This window comes from Ammodytes marinus, assembly GCF_949987685.1.
Source record: "Ammodytes marinus genome assembly, chromosome: 4".
Classification (NCBI taxonomy): Eukaryota; Metazoa; Chordata; class Actinopteri; order Uranoscopiformes; family Ammodytidae; genus Ammodytes; species Ammodytes marinus.
The window spans coordinates 13,649,803-13,663,356 of record NC_137233.1 but is presented as its reverse complement, the minus strand read 5'-3'; the positions used below and the strand labels follow the sequence as shown (position 1 = coordinate 13,663,356).

The 13,554-nt window shown below is 38.5% G+C and overlaps 1 protein-coding gene across 1 annotated transcript; it reads right to left on the bottom strand.

The window, feature by feature from the left end:
- Nucleotides 1–3,921: 3,921 nt before the first annotated feature.
- On the bottom strand, nt 3,922–9,934 carry rem1 (RAS (RAD and GEM)-like GTP-binding 1; the record flags this gene model as incomplete). The annotated part of the gene is made up of 5 exons (XM_080026927.1): nt 9,867–9,934; nt 7,620–8,035; nt 6,039–6,121; nt 4,960–5,167; nt 3,922–4,199 (listed from the first exon to the last, which is right to left on the bottom strand). Exons 2-5 carry the CDS (start codon nt 7,999–8,001, stop codon nt 3,922–3,924), a joined length of 951 nt encoding a protein of 316 aa, XP_079883053.1. The 5' UTR covers nt 8,002–8,035; nt 9,867–9,934.
- Between the last annotated feature and the right edge of the window lie 3,620 nt (nt 9,935–13,554).

The window sequence follows — 13,554 nt, the reverse complement described above, 5'->3', positions numbered from 1 at the left end:
ACACCGAACCGAAGACACAGAGAGGAAACTATGCAGTTTAAAACACATAGGGGGGTGTTTGATTGTCTGTATTGTGTGCTCTGTCTCTGTAAATCAAACGCACCTCAAAGCAGCTGACATGTTTGAAATGTCCTCGAGAATAATGTTCAGGTCATAAGGGGTGTGTTTAGACACAGATACGCAACAAACTGTTTCTGTCACTTCTTTACAGCTCAGTTACAGCTAAAACATATGTTAAAGGTGGAATCAGCGATTTTGGACAACCCTTGTTGTCAACATCACTTTTTATCAAAATCTGTGAATATATCCTCAAGATCGCAGCCTGTGTGAGTGTTTGCAAAACAGAAAGAGTCAACATAAATGTCCATTCATATTGATAGGAACGTTTTAAGGATTGTCAAATTCTAGTGAGTAATGCTGCACTTTACTGAATTAATGTTTTTACTTATTCAGTATAGTGATGTCCCATAGGGCTCAAGAGAAAATGATTAAGAAGTATTTTAAGTCAAGACTGAGGCTGGACCGTGTCAATCACACCGAGTAGCAACAGACAGACAGAAAAGGTAAAAGGCATTTTGTATGTTAATATTAGCGGGGTTAATTACTGTGTCGTCACTAGCTCTCTATTGGGTAACTGTTAAAACACATCTTTAGGCCTACTGCTGGAAATAAAACAACAGAAGAAGAGCAAGAGGCTGATTTAATAATATCATAAGTTTTTGAATTAGTGTTAAAGAATGTGCCATTTTTCACCTCAGAGAAGAAACTCTGAGGAGAATTTTCTGTTTCTATTCAAAACAGATTCATGAGGGAGCTGAACCCACAGCTTTGAGCCTCGGGTCCTCCTCCACTTAGACTCTTAGAGGATGTTTACACATGTGTGTGTGTGTGTGTGTGTGTGTTTCATCCGGGTTGAGCAGAGTCATGCATTTTTTCCATTACCCTCATCAAATCAATGTTAAACACTCCTCCTCCTCCATCTGTCCCAGTACAACAACAGAGTTTGTGTGTGTGCCTGTGTGTGTGTGTGTGTGTGTGTGTGTGTGTGTGTGTGCGACCAAATGCCCAATCAATAAGCAGATAGGATATTTGATCAGTAAAAATTGGGACATCCAGTCTGCCAGATGTGGTTTCCAGATAATGCTGCTGGATTTGAACAAGTTTGATGTTATTTCCCAGCCACTCAGCTTCAATGATTACAATTCTCCTATAGCGCCACCAACAGGATGTTTGAAATCATGATTTTGTATAGGTTGCAATTTGTTAGTTAAATACAATCCATAGATTCACGTTCCCCGCAGGATGGATGTCATTTATTTCCATCTCGTGCCATCATCACGTCAAATTTCTCAATACTTTACCTGCAAGACTAACATTGCCATCAGCCTCATTACATTGTATTTACCGCTAATTAGTACATATTATCATGTTTGTGCCAAAACTAAGACCAACAGTTCCCAACGGACATAGTTTAACTGCAGCCTGAGAGGCTAAACTCAGGGCAGGCGAGTCCAAGTAAAATCCCATCCATCAACCAAACACTCTGTCTGTTTTCTGTCAACCCTGTCGTCATGATAACCACTCGGTAAACCGCCTCTTCTTTAGCTGTGGCTAACGACCAGAGGTCACCATGGCAACAGTAAACATCCAGGAGGCCCTGGGGATAAATGTGGTGACCAGAGAGTGTGTTTATGTGAAGTGGAGGACAGAGGTTTGATCCTGACGGCTCCTGCAGAAAAGAAAATTACAACTAAGACAAAAAAAAACCAAAAAAAAAACACGAGATATTTGTAATTTGACATTAAATAAAATGATAAGAACGCAAGTAAACTAACTAACTAACTAACTAACTAACTAACTAACTAACTCACAAAATAACTAAATAACTAACTAACTAAATAACTAACTAATTTACAAACTAACTATACTCACATTGCACACAAGTTCAACATTTGAAGATAAAGCCCAAGCCTACAATCGAAATTCTTAGTAATTTGATAAACAAAGGATACCTTTAGACACTTTGAGAGCGTTTTAGAAATGGTGATCACAATCTTAAAAAAAAAAAATGTAATTGCCCTTTTTAAAGTGATTTTGTACAGGGAGCATTATTTGATATGGGATATTGGGCTCAAAGATCTTGCGTAATTGTGTTTGTTTTAGTAACCTGCTTAAAAAAAAACAGAAGCCTCCCAACTCTTTTTACTGAGCATCTTTTTTTTTACTTAAGTCCTGTTGATACTAGTAAAAACCCAAAGACCTACCTGCTGTGCCTAGTTATGGTTGCTAATGGCGCTTTTCCACCGCATGGTATCAGCTCGACTCGACTCGACTCAACTCGCATTTTTGGCTTTTCCACCGCAATTTCATGGTACCTGGTACCACGTAGCGGCTGCTTTTTTGGTATCGCCTCGCTCTAGGTTCCAAGCGAGCTGAGCCGATGCTAAAAGGTGACGTCGGCAGACGGCCGGCCACTGATTGGCCAGAGACTATTGTCTGGCCAATCAGTGGCCAGAGACTACCGGCTTCATTCTGTTGTTTATTCTCCCCAACTCTCCGGGACTTTTGAGTGTATTTACGCCGCGTGCAGCCTTCTCTGGCTCTCTTTCATTTGATTTGCATCACAGATCTGAATTTATTTTCCATATATTCGCTAAGCTCACCCAGTGTTGGTTGTTGGGGAAGTTACTTATCATACGAGAGGAGACGTAGGGCAGCTAGCAGCTAGGCTAATAGTAGCCAGCTGGGACAGACATGATAGCGAGCGATTACATTACAAGCCTCGGACTGAACTGATTACCTCAATAAAATATTCAGGCTGAGACACGGTTTGCATTTGAAAACACGTATCCTGAAACAAGCACTAAACAGTCAACTTTATCATGCCCGTGTTTACGTGCATAGGGTAGGGATGTACGTGACGCATCCCTACAGCTGACTGTGTGGCAGAGTCACACACATCGGGACAACAACCATCCCTTTTAATGGCCCGTAGCAATATTCTTCTACTTCTTTTAGCAAACAGATACAAGGGGGGTATTTCTTAAACATTTTTCATCCGTGTTTTTGGCGGTTGGTTCAGTTAATAGTGCAACAACTGCTCGCAATTTCTGCTCTGCTACTTTGCTCCGGAGTAGGCTTTCAGCCCCTTACAACGACCCCGCCCACGTTCAGCAGGTACTATTTGCGGTGGAAAACGACCCGTGCTGCTACCAAACCAAGTTGAGTCGAGTCGAGTTGAGTCGAGTCGAGCTACATTTGCGGTGGAAAAGCGCCATAAGCTATAGGGTTTGCTGAGCTGTCAGTCATTGTTGAATATAGACAGTTATCAAATAATATACAGTATAAAACAAAACAAAATAGAAACAGAATGAAATGAATTGGAATGAAATCCATATTTATATCATAGTGGTGGTCATCTGTGTTGGACATGTGTAAAACACGACTTTCGAACAGAATGTTCATTTAAGACTTCATTCAGCTCAGTGTCGAACTGAAAACAGTAGAAACCAGGAGAACAGCTTGGTGGGCACAGTGGAACCTACAGGATGTCTTGTAATGTCACCTGCCCATACGCCCACCCACCTACACCACCCCCCCCCCCCGCCCACACACACACACCCACACACACACTCACACACACAAACATGTTCAACCTTTGACCCTGCAGTGATGATCCTTTAGAGTCAAGTCTGTTATTTTTACATTTTCTCATCTTGAGGAAAAGTCACAAAAACCTTGAGACCAAAGGGTCAATCAGGAGAATGAGTTGATCATAGTGATCAGAGCATTGTACGTATAGTCTGCTGACATGGCTGAACATTTTGGTCGTCAACTCGCTGATCGTACCAAGGCACAACCTGAGAAAACTTCAACAAGTCAAAGACCGTCCAACATGAGGGTCCTGGTGGAGACTTGTCCTCAGAGGACAGCCAGATCGTGGCAGCTTTTCGACCGCGCTTTAGCCGCCATGCGCTGGTTGTTGCGTGCTACCAGTCGATCCAGGAAGCGCCGAGCCTTCTGGGTAAGGCTCTCTTTGCGTTTGTAGATGGAGCGACGGCGCTGGACGGCCTCGCCACCGTCCTGACGGAGTCGGATCTGACGGATCACACCCTCGAACAGCTCCGACACGTTGTGCTGCAGAGACGCTGACGTCTCGATGAATTTACAGTCAAACACCACCGCACACGCTCGGCCCTCTGGAAAAAAAAAAAAAGACAAACATAGAAAGAGAATAAAATGTATCTTTACTGGCTATCAATATGTTACAGAAGAGTAGAAGGGCCAGTGGTGAGAGAACAAAGTGTTTTTTTTCATTCCGCACTTCAAGAAAAAAGGCGAAATAAAAAGAATAAACTCAAAAGTTACGGATTGCGGCAAAGTTGAAAAGATGTTGACTGGGTGAGATGAACCAAAATCAAAAACTTGTGTGCATAACATATATTAAACACACACAATACATCAGTGTTTGGTGTTTTGTCGCCTTTAAGGCAGTTGTGCCCCCAAAAGTGCCTTCCAGGCAGCGCTGCCTTGGGGGCACAACTGCCATTAAGGCGCCGTTGGGGGAACAAAACACCATCGAGCCAATACATCTTTGCTATCCTCATAAGGCACTTAATTTTTACAGAAACGAGATGTCCTCTAAGCTCGACTAACATTGCTCTCTATGTGGGCTGTGCAAACGGGTGTGCAGAGACCGTCTACAAAGGGCAACACCGAAGAGAAACATATTCAGTACCTTCATTCTAATGCAGTGCAGTTCAGTTATTAGTCGAGCTTTGCGGATGTCTCATTTCAGTAAAGATGAGGTTGAAGCAAAGACGCATTGTTTGTGTCATTGATCTGGGAATTTCAAATATGTAAAAAAAAGAAATACTCTCATATTTTTTTTCTCAACCTGGCCCTAATACTCTTCCGTAATATGTAGTCTATGTATCCCTTGTGATCTTTGAATCCCACCTTCCATAGAGACTTCTCTGGACCGGACCAGGTCACTCTTGTTGCCCACGAGGATGATTGGAAGGTTTTCGGCCTGGCGGGCACGTCGCAGCGTGATACGGAGCTCAGAAGCCGAGTCGAAGCTGGAGCGATCGGTGACAGAGTAGACTATGACGTAAGCATTTCCTACCTTCAGACAGTCGTCCTGGGAGTTGCCACGCTCGCCTTCCTGGAGAGACATGGACACAGAGATGAAAACAAAGTTATAAAATGATATCCTGATTATGTGAGATCATTTGGAAATACCAATCTGCTAAACTTTTGAGTTTGCTTGCTTTTATCAGATTCGCTGGGAGACAAAGTACATTCAGTGTTTTCTTGGTCCAACTAACTACCTTGGCCTCAGATTAAGACAATTAAATTTACGTAGACTGAACTCAACAGTCTGAAAAACATGTAACGTCCAAAGCATTGAGATACAAACAATCTTCTTAAAAAAATATATTAATAAATAAATGATGAACTAGTCACTCACTCACTATGAGTCTTTACACTCAACTGAACTGAATAAAATAAGACTTTTATTCAGAAAAGTTTTTTGTGTTTTCTGGCTCCCAGAGATCATGGTCCTATAAAATCAAAAATGTATCGACAGAAGGGAACCGTCAAATATTTAAAATAAAGTGTTTTGCTGAGTTGACTGCGCTTGCCCTTTAAACCTCAACAATAACAAATAATCACTTGTCATATATGTTCTTGTTCTATTTTCTCCAAAACACATCAGTCTTATTTCTTATTTGTGCTATGCAATGATTGGTTGTTCGGTTGAATTAATGCAACTGTCTGTTTAAGCAAATGCACCTGACACTCAAATGGAACTTTTATGCAAAGAACGTGTCTTCATAACTCAGGCTAATTGTAATACAACTTTCATACTTTCAGAAATACAGGTTTTCGAGAGAGAATTCTGTAAAATGAGCCTTTGTATAAAGTACATCCAATTAAAATGTCTTGTTTGTTGGGATATCACCATTACAAGCTTAACTTTCCTGAGATCTAATCTGATTATAATAACATCATGTGGATTTGAACACACACACCAGTTTTTCTTTCTCACAGGTATCCATTACGATAAGTGTAGTTTCCTCTCCATCTACTGTCAGTGTCCGCTCGTATGTTTCCTCTGTAACAAACAATAAACACAAACAGCATAGTTGGCTACTTGGCTTGAGCTAAATCCTAAGGCCAGCATGCTAACACTGGTGTATTTAAATGTAATTCACACAGTTTTGCATGTTAAACGTTGACACTTTTTAATTAGCACTCAACACATACTGAGGGCAATGTTAGATACTTTTCAAGGCATTTGGTCATACCAAAGTATTGGAACCATTACAATATTTTTTTAAATAATAATAATAATAATAATAATAATAATAATAATAATAATAATTATTATTATAATTATTATAATTATTATTATTATTATTATTATTATTATTATTATTATTATTATTATTATTATTATTATTATTATTATTATTATTATTATTATTATTATCATTATTATTATTTTACAAATTTCAATCTTTCAACTAAAAGTTACATCTGTTATCATAAAGAGACATGCAGCAACCTGGTAAATAACAATGACAATATGGTAATAAATGGAGGCAACAACAACAAAAATCAAAACATGTAAAAGTTTAAACACATACGGAGCTCTGTCACCCTCAAAAATAACACCGGACTTGCTCACTGCATATTTTCTAGATCAATACAGGTTGTCAATCATGGCCTCGGGCCAATCAACACGTGACAAAAGAGCAGATCAATGATGTCGGGTCAGTCAAGGTTATAGTGTCAGGACAAAGTCAATGAGTGAGGACTGTTTTAGGGCATCAAAGCTACAACAACAACACATGGTAGAAAACCTTGAATGGACCCTCTGGTGATTCAGTCGCTTCCATAAAATTGTCTGACTTAGAAAAAGAAACGTCGATATCTGTGCAGCAAAAGTCCCAGACTGAGAAACACTGACCTTGACTAGTAAACTGATCTTAGTTTTGAAAATCAGTGTAGTTGTTTACTTTCGTGTCTTAAAGGAAAAATTTGGCATTTAGGGAAATATTCTTTTTCAAAAAGATACACATTGTATGTTCTATGTTTAGTAGGTACAAAAACAAACTGGGCTGGCCTGTTTTGATTTTCTTTAAACCAATCACAATCATCTTGGGTGTCCTTTAATTTGGTGCCGACCATGGACCTATTATAAAAAATGCCGACCAACACTGTTAATGACGCGCTTTGTGTGTGCAGCAACATTATGAGCTGGATACTATCATACCATATCAAACACAGGCGTGAACTTTCCGTTGTCTCCCGTTCTGAGCGGAGCATAAACGGTAGGCTACAGCGGGGAAGAGGAAGGGGAGGAGTTTGACGCTGTTATCTAGCGGGAGCGCTATACTGGTTGTCAATATCTGGTAAGCCAGACTAGCTCGAATGTAACTGACATTAATTTATATGAAAAAGTTACGCACTATAGCTTTAAAAAAGCAAAAGTTTATTTGCGAGGAATAATGTGTTTTTTTGTAAGAGGTAAGCTCATTTTTCAAAGTGGAAGCATTAACTATATAAACTAGAACAAAATAATCAGACAAACAAACCTAAGACCCCACCTCCAGGCTGTTCGTCTTTCTCTGTGAAACCGGCAAAGATTCCTGCAAGGCTTGTCTTTCCGACACCATGGTCGCCCAACAACACCACTCTGTAAACACAGTCCTCCGAGTCACCATGCGAGTCAGAGTCCGAGTCTGAACTCCACTGGGCGCGGTAGTGGAGGGACTTGTCTCCAGGGTGGTAGGACGCAGACTGGCCCAGAAGAGGGTGGCTACGCTGGGGCCGGGGTTCCTCCAGGTCAGGCTGGGTTCTGCCTGGAAGCCCAGAGTCCTCCTGAGGATCCCTAGTCCGGGACGGGTTCTGGTAGAAGTTTGCTGGAGGAATTGGTGTGCTGGCTCGTCGCCGAAGTGGCTCCTTCTTTCTCTGCGTGTTGAGGATCATGTTGCTACAGGAACTGCATCAGCACCAAATGGGCCTGAGGGATGAGATGAAAAGGATTCAGGTTTAGTAATTAAGTCTAGTTTGATGTGGTCTTTAAGATTCTTGCAAGGTTTTTTTGATTGACATTCATAATGACCAACATCTCTTTTTTTGTACTTGTTTTTTTAATTGATATAAAGCATCAAACACATTTCAAATTTCTTTACACATAGAATCATGCCTCCTTTCCCCAATCTAATTTCAGCCTTTTTCTGAAAAGATTAAGCCCTGTGCTGTTTTCTGAGTTTTCTTAGTTCTATATACATGAAACAGTGGTCAATAATCTATAACAAGCAGTGATGTAGAAGTGTACTCCCGGGAACTGTATGTCAGAAACAGCAATATCAGGCATGTGTAGTAAAAGGTGCAACTGACTGGAAACTTTATTGGACAATTACTGTGAAAACTGTGGCTCACAGGGTTTTCACAGCAAACATTCAAGTATACGATATGACATTGTGCGCTGACATTTTGACTAAGTCTCTCTTATAAATGAGATATTTAACCTCAAGAGACTAACCGATTAAATAGAGGTTAAATAAATAAGAATAAATCAAATCATTTCCAGTGAAATGTGGCTGAGTTTCTGCCTGGTGTAATGGTCCAAATTTGACCCTTGATAAACTGACCTTCTCAATATGCTTTCAATAGGATTCTTTTTGAGATCTTTTCGTTTACTACTCTCTGATCCTACAGGAACTTGAGCCTGGCAGAAAATATCATAAAAGATGAAAATACCAGGAGTAGAAATGTACTATGATTGTTACATATGATTTTCTGATGTGTATAATTCTATGGTGGTCTTCATTCTTTGCACTATACTAGCATAAACTATGTCGTTGCACCTGCATGTTTGGTGTGAAACTGGCAGTGTTCTATACTGTAGAGTTAAGTCAGAACTTCTGAGCAGGTTAAATTCCCTCCTTCCTAAGAGCTGGAAACCGTTAGAAAGAGCTGGATAAACTGATGATAGAACAGCCAGAGTTTCACCCCTCCTGTAATATTTACATTGGGAGCACGTTTCCTGTGACAGACTATATCCCTTACAATGCATTACGACACTAAGCACACTCAGTATTGTTTTGTTAATCGTACTTACTGTAGATTAAACAAAGGTAGAGAGAGATATGCTAGTTCACTATTTCCTTTCACTTTTTACATTCTTAATATTCGTTTCTGAAAATGTAAATATAATTTTCCTACTCAAAAAGAGTAAAAATAACTGATTACATTGAGTATGATTGGAAACCATAAGGACCTGTATCATGCATAAGAGAGCACAGACACACAAATAAACCTCCTACAATAAATAATTAATGTGTTTAAAGGTGCCAAGTACGACAGTCAGGGATGGTGAAGGCAAGACAGAAAAACAAGCTTCTGGGTGCAGTTTGTTGCTGCAAGTGGTTGCTGTAACTTATTTGAAGTGAACAGAAACATCTTAAAGTCCAAACTTCACATAAATCATTTATAGTACCTATATATCTTAAATATTATTAATTTATCCACAACAGAGCTACGAAACACCAGACACTCAGGAGGTCGACTGTCAGAGGTAAATATGGGAATTCAGGTTAGCTAGTTGACAAAAGTTATAAACTACAGTAAGTGCTTTTATGTATAATCAACCAGAACATCATTACAAAAACCATGTGAAATCTGTACAGCATGTGCACATTTCTAAATGACACTTCACATGTACAATGTTAGAAAACCACTTCTACCTATATCACGTGGATGTAATAATTGATGTTGATTTTGTTTTGTAAGGGATGAAGACATAATAACACAGGCATAAAAATAGATAAATAGATAGATTAACTTACCGTGCAGCCCATGAACAGTCCTGTGTCTATCCAGCCTTGTGTCTAAACAACAGAACTCAACTGAAGCCTTTCTCTCTGTCTGAGTCAGTGTAACAGTACCCCAGTGCCACAGTAAGCGGCCTGGAAAGAAAAGTTCCACAACAGCGTTAAAAATTCAGCAGTGGAATCACAGAGTTATCTTCCTCCCTCTGTGTGTGTGTGTGTGTGTGTGTGTGTTTGTGTGTGTGTGTGTGTTTCAGAGCGACATCAGAGGAGACACAGATAACTGAGAGGAGGGAGTGTGTGTGTGTGTGTGTGCCTGCAGTTTGATCTGTGTCGAGGGTTTAGGAAACATTTTGGTCACTTCCTGTTTGACCCAGGAGACTCAGTTTGGCTTCATGAGACACATCAGTCAGGATCCACGAGTTAAGATATAAAATACTACATGATAAAAAAAAATATATTTTCATCATTTTTATTTTTAATCCTGGGACTCCAAGTCAGATTTGGGATGTGAGCATTTTAGTCATCGCAATAAACCCTTAAAACAAAGACAGAACTGGATACAAGCATACAAGACACATATTTCAGATTATACTATACTAACTTGAAAATGACATGACTGGTGATATGCCTTATACATAGAACATGTTAGAAGAGATACCGAAACGGAATATCAGTATAGTTGGCTAATGAAAAAATAATAACTAACAGCCCATAAGGACTACTGATGCATTACAATTTTTCGAATCAGTTACAGACTAGCAGATAATAGGACTAGAGATACAACGAACCAATCAACTTACTGCTTACTAGCAGTTGTATACATGGATAATTGATAAAGGAAAAGTGAATTAAAGTGACTGTGAGTAACTTTCAGTTGATGTTGATTCTAGTATCCCCTTTGGACAAAATAGGTTTAGGCTTTGGAAAATCAATACTGATTGCTCAGAATATTATTATTCCAGCTTAAAGAAGCATTTAATTAATTTTACACACAAAGGTTGAATTAAGATGTTATTATAGCCAATGTTGGGTCCTGTGTTTTTGGTGCTTGACCCATACAATCAACTTAAAGGTTTAGTAGTTTAGGAGTTTAGTAGTAGTTTATTTTTAATTTTTAATTTTACCTTTATGTATACAGGTAAAACCTCTGAAGACTCTTTTGCAAGGGAGACCTGTTCCCATTTACACGTTACCATTCACACACCGATAGCAGGCTAACTATCGACATTCACGACATAGTTAGGTTCTTGATATTGGAAGCGACCACCATAGAAAAAACATCCCTCCTATGGCATACAGAAGATATCAATAACATCATTTTGACTAGTCGTAAATACATATTAACTAGTCAAAAATAACAGAATTAAAGAAATCCACAACGTAGTTTTTCCTAGACAAAATTACATCACCTTTTCCATTCATGTGTTTGGGGTTTCTCATTGCGGATATCTGCAACTTCATTTTACCAAACTGCAACTAAATTAGGACTATCCATTATTCCACTGTTAGATATCTATAGCATAATTATAAGACAAATCATAATTGAAGTTCATGATTTTTTTTTGTATTTATTGTTTTCTAATCTGCCTCTACATTCTTCATCGCTGTAGTACCTTTTTGACATGTTTCTGTTATCCATCTCATTATTTGGACTTCCCATCAGTATTTTCATTTCTATCATTCTTAACTTTTTCTCTCTGGCAGAATTTTTTTTCCACAGTGTTCACATGAGCGGACATGGAAAATTAGATTAACAAATCACTTCCTCTGTGTCAGAGTGACTGCTCTGATGTATCTCAACACATCCCAGATGTTTAGATTTAATCCGCCCCCTCAGTTTAAGAGTTTAAAATTTGAAGGGAAGAACCTTACTCCCACATTAGCACGTCACCTCATCCAGTCTGGTAAGACTAAAATGCAGTTTCAGCACAGAGCAGAGGCCAAATCAGTTATCATCAACAGTTCATCAGTCCAACCAGAAGCTTGGATACACCAGTTTGTAGGTGAAAACCAGCTGAGTTCAGATTAAAACAAATTCATTTCTATAGATACATGGTTTTGTTTGTCTAGTTTTTCACCTCTATAATGCAAAGTCTCTGCATGTCCGTGAGTACTGAATACTTCAGATTATGGTTTACACTAGTGATGAAACAGAAGCAGTTCCTACTCCCCTATAGCAACATTTAAAGGGTGAATTAAAATGATTTCAGATTGTAGCCTAATTTTGGTCTGCCACAAAACACAAAACTTAATAACCAAAGTGAGAAGTTTCTACTTTCTTCGCAAAAGCAATACAGGGATACAGAGTATTTCATATGTTCACCACCCTTCTCTGTCTGCTTCATAATGCACAGTGTCTGTCCGACCATCAGGTGTTTTATTTTTGGGAATATCATGCGAATGAATACATCTATTTTATTTATTTGTTATTATTTGTACGTGGTCACTGAAACTTATTTTCTGTTTTGTTTAATGAGATACAGTCAATTAATTATATATATTTTTTCATATAGTCCGGAGTTTGTGCAAATCCTCAAGCTTTAGCAACAATTATTTCTTAAAATATTTCATCAAACTGTTAATTAATTGAGGTACAAATGTGTGGAACTAGTAGACCTACAGTATTAATAGAACGACTGAGAGTATTCAGAGTATTACAGGGAATGTTGACTCCTGCTGCCTCCACATGGTCACCGAAGGAATTATAATAATTCTGCACTGCTGCAGTAAATCAACAGTTTAAAATTTCAGTGATTCTTGAGAAGCGGGACAAAAGACCGTCTTGCAATAGTAACTGCTGTTATGTTTAAACATATTTAAAATTGTAGATGTTATTAGGGATTGATAATAGAATGTCTGGAACACAATTATCCCCTTAAATTTAATTGTATCATTATTATGCCAACTATATGGCACTTGTTATCTTCTCACTACATCCAAAAGAGTGCATCCACAGAGAAGGGTTCAATCATTCATATGTAATAAAAGCTATTAGAAATAAACTTTAATGAATAAAAAGAGCTTGTTTCATCAAAAGCAACACTTAATACTCTCTCACATGAATAAAAACTGTTTTTCTACAACATATTCATGTTTTATAAGGTTTATAAGTGGTGTGCCCATTTTTTGTCGACACCGTCAGACAATGCATTCAAATGTAATAAAATCAGGCGAAATAAGGGGCAGCGGTCACTTTGAAGGACCTCTTGTCACATTCTACCTCTGAAGAGTACGTCAGAGTCAGACAGTCTTTGATAAGTGTTGTAGTTTTAGAATATTTTACATTACAAATCTGGAATGTCCTGCGTCACAACCATGATATGTCAACACCGACTTACAATTTCTGAGGAAATTATTTGAAATGTTTCGATCATTTTATGTTCCTGAAGTAGTTCATACTAGCACCTAACATCAACAAAACAAAAACAAATGGCTACTACTACTGTGGCTGTACTAGATAAACACCATTTGTTTTGTTTAAGAAACGTTAAATGTGTCAACACCGTCAGATGGAGTTGACATTCAATGTGAAAGCATCATATTTGGGTGGTTTTCAAGTTATTATATTTATATTAAATACAGAAATAGGGTTTAGTCTTTCTAATACTGTATTTATGGAAACTCTTACAATCCTCTTTTGTCATGGATGATTCTTAAAGAAGTACAGGATGATATACAAAATGAGGCGATTGGTGTGAGTCTG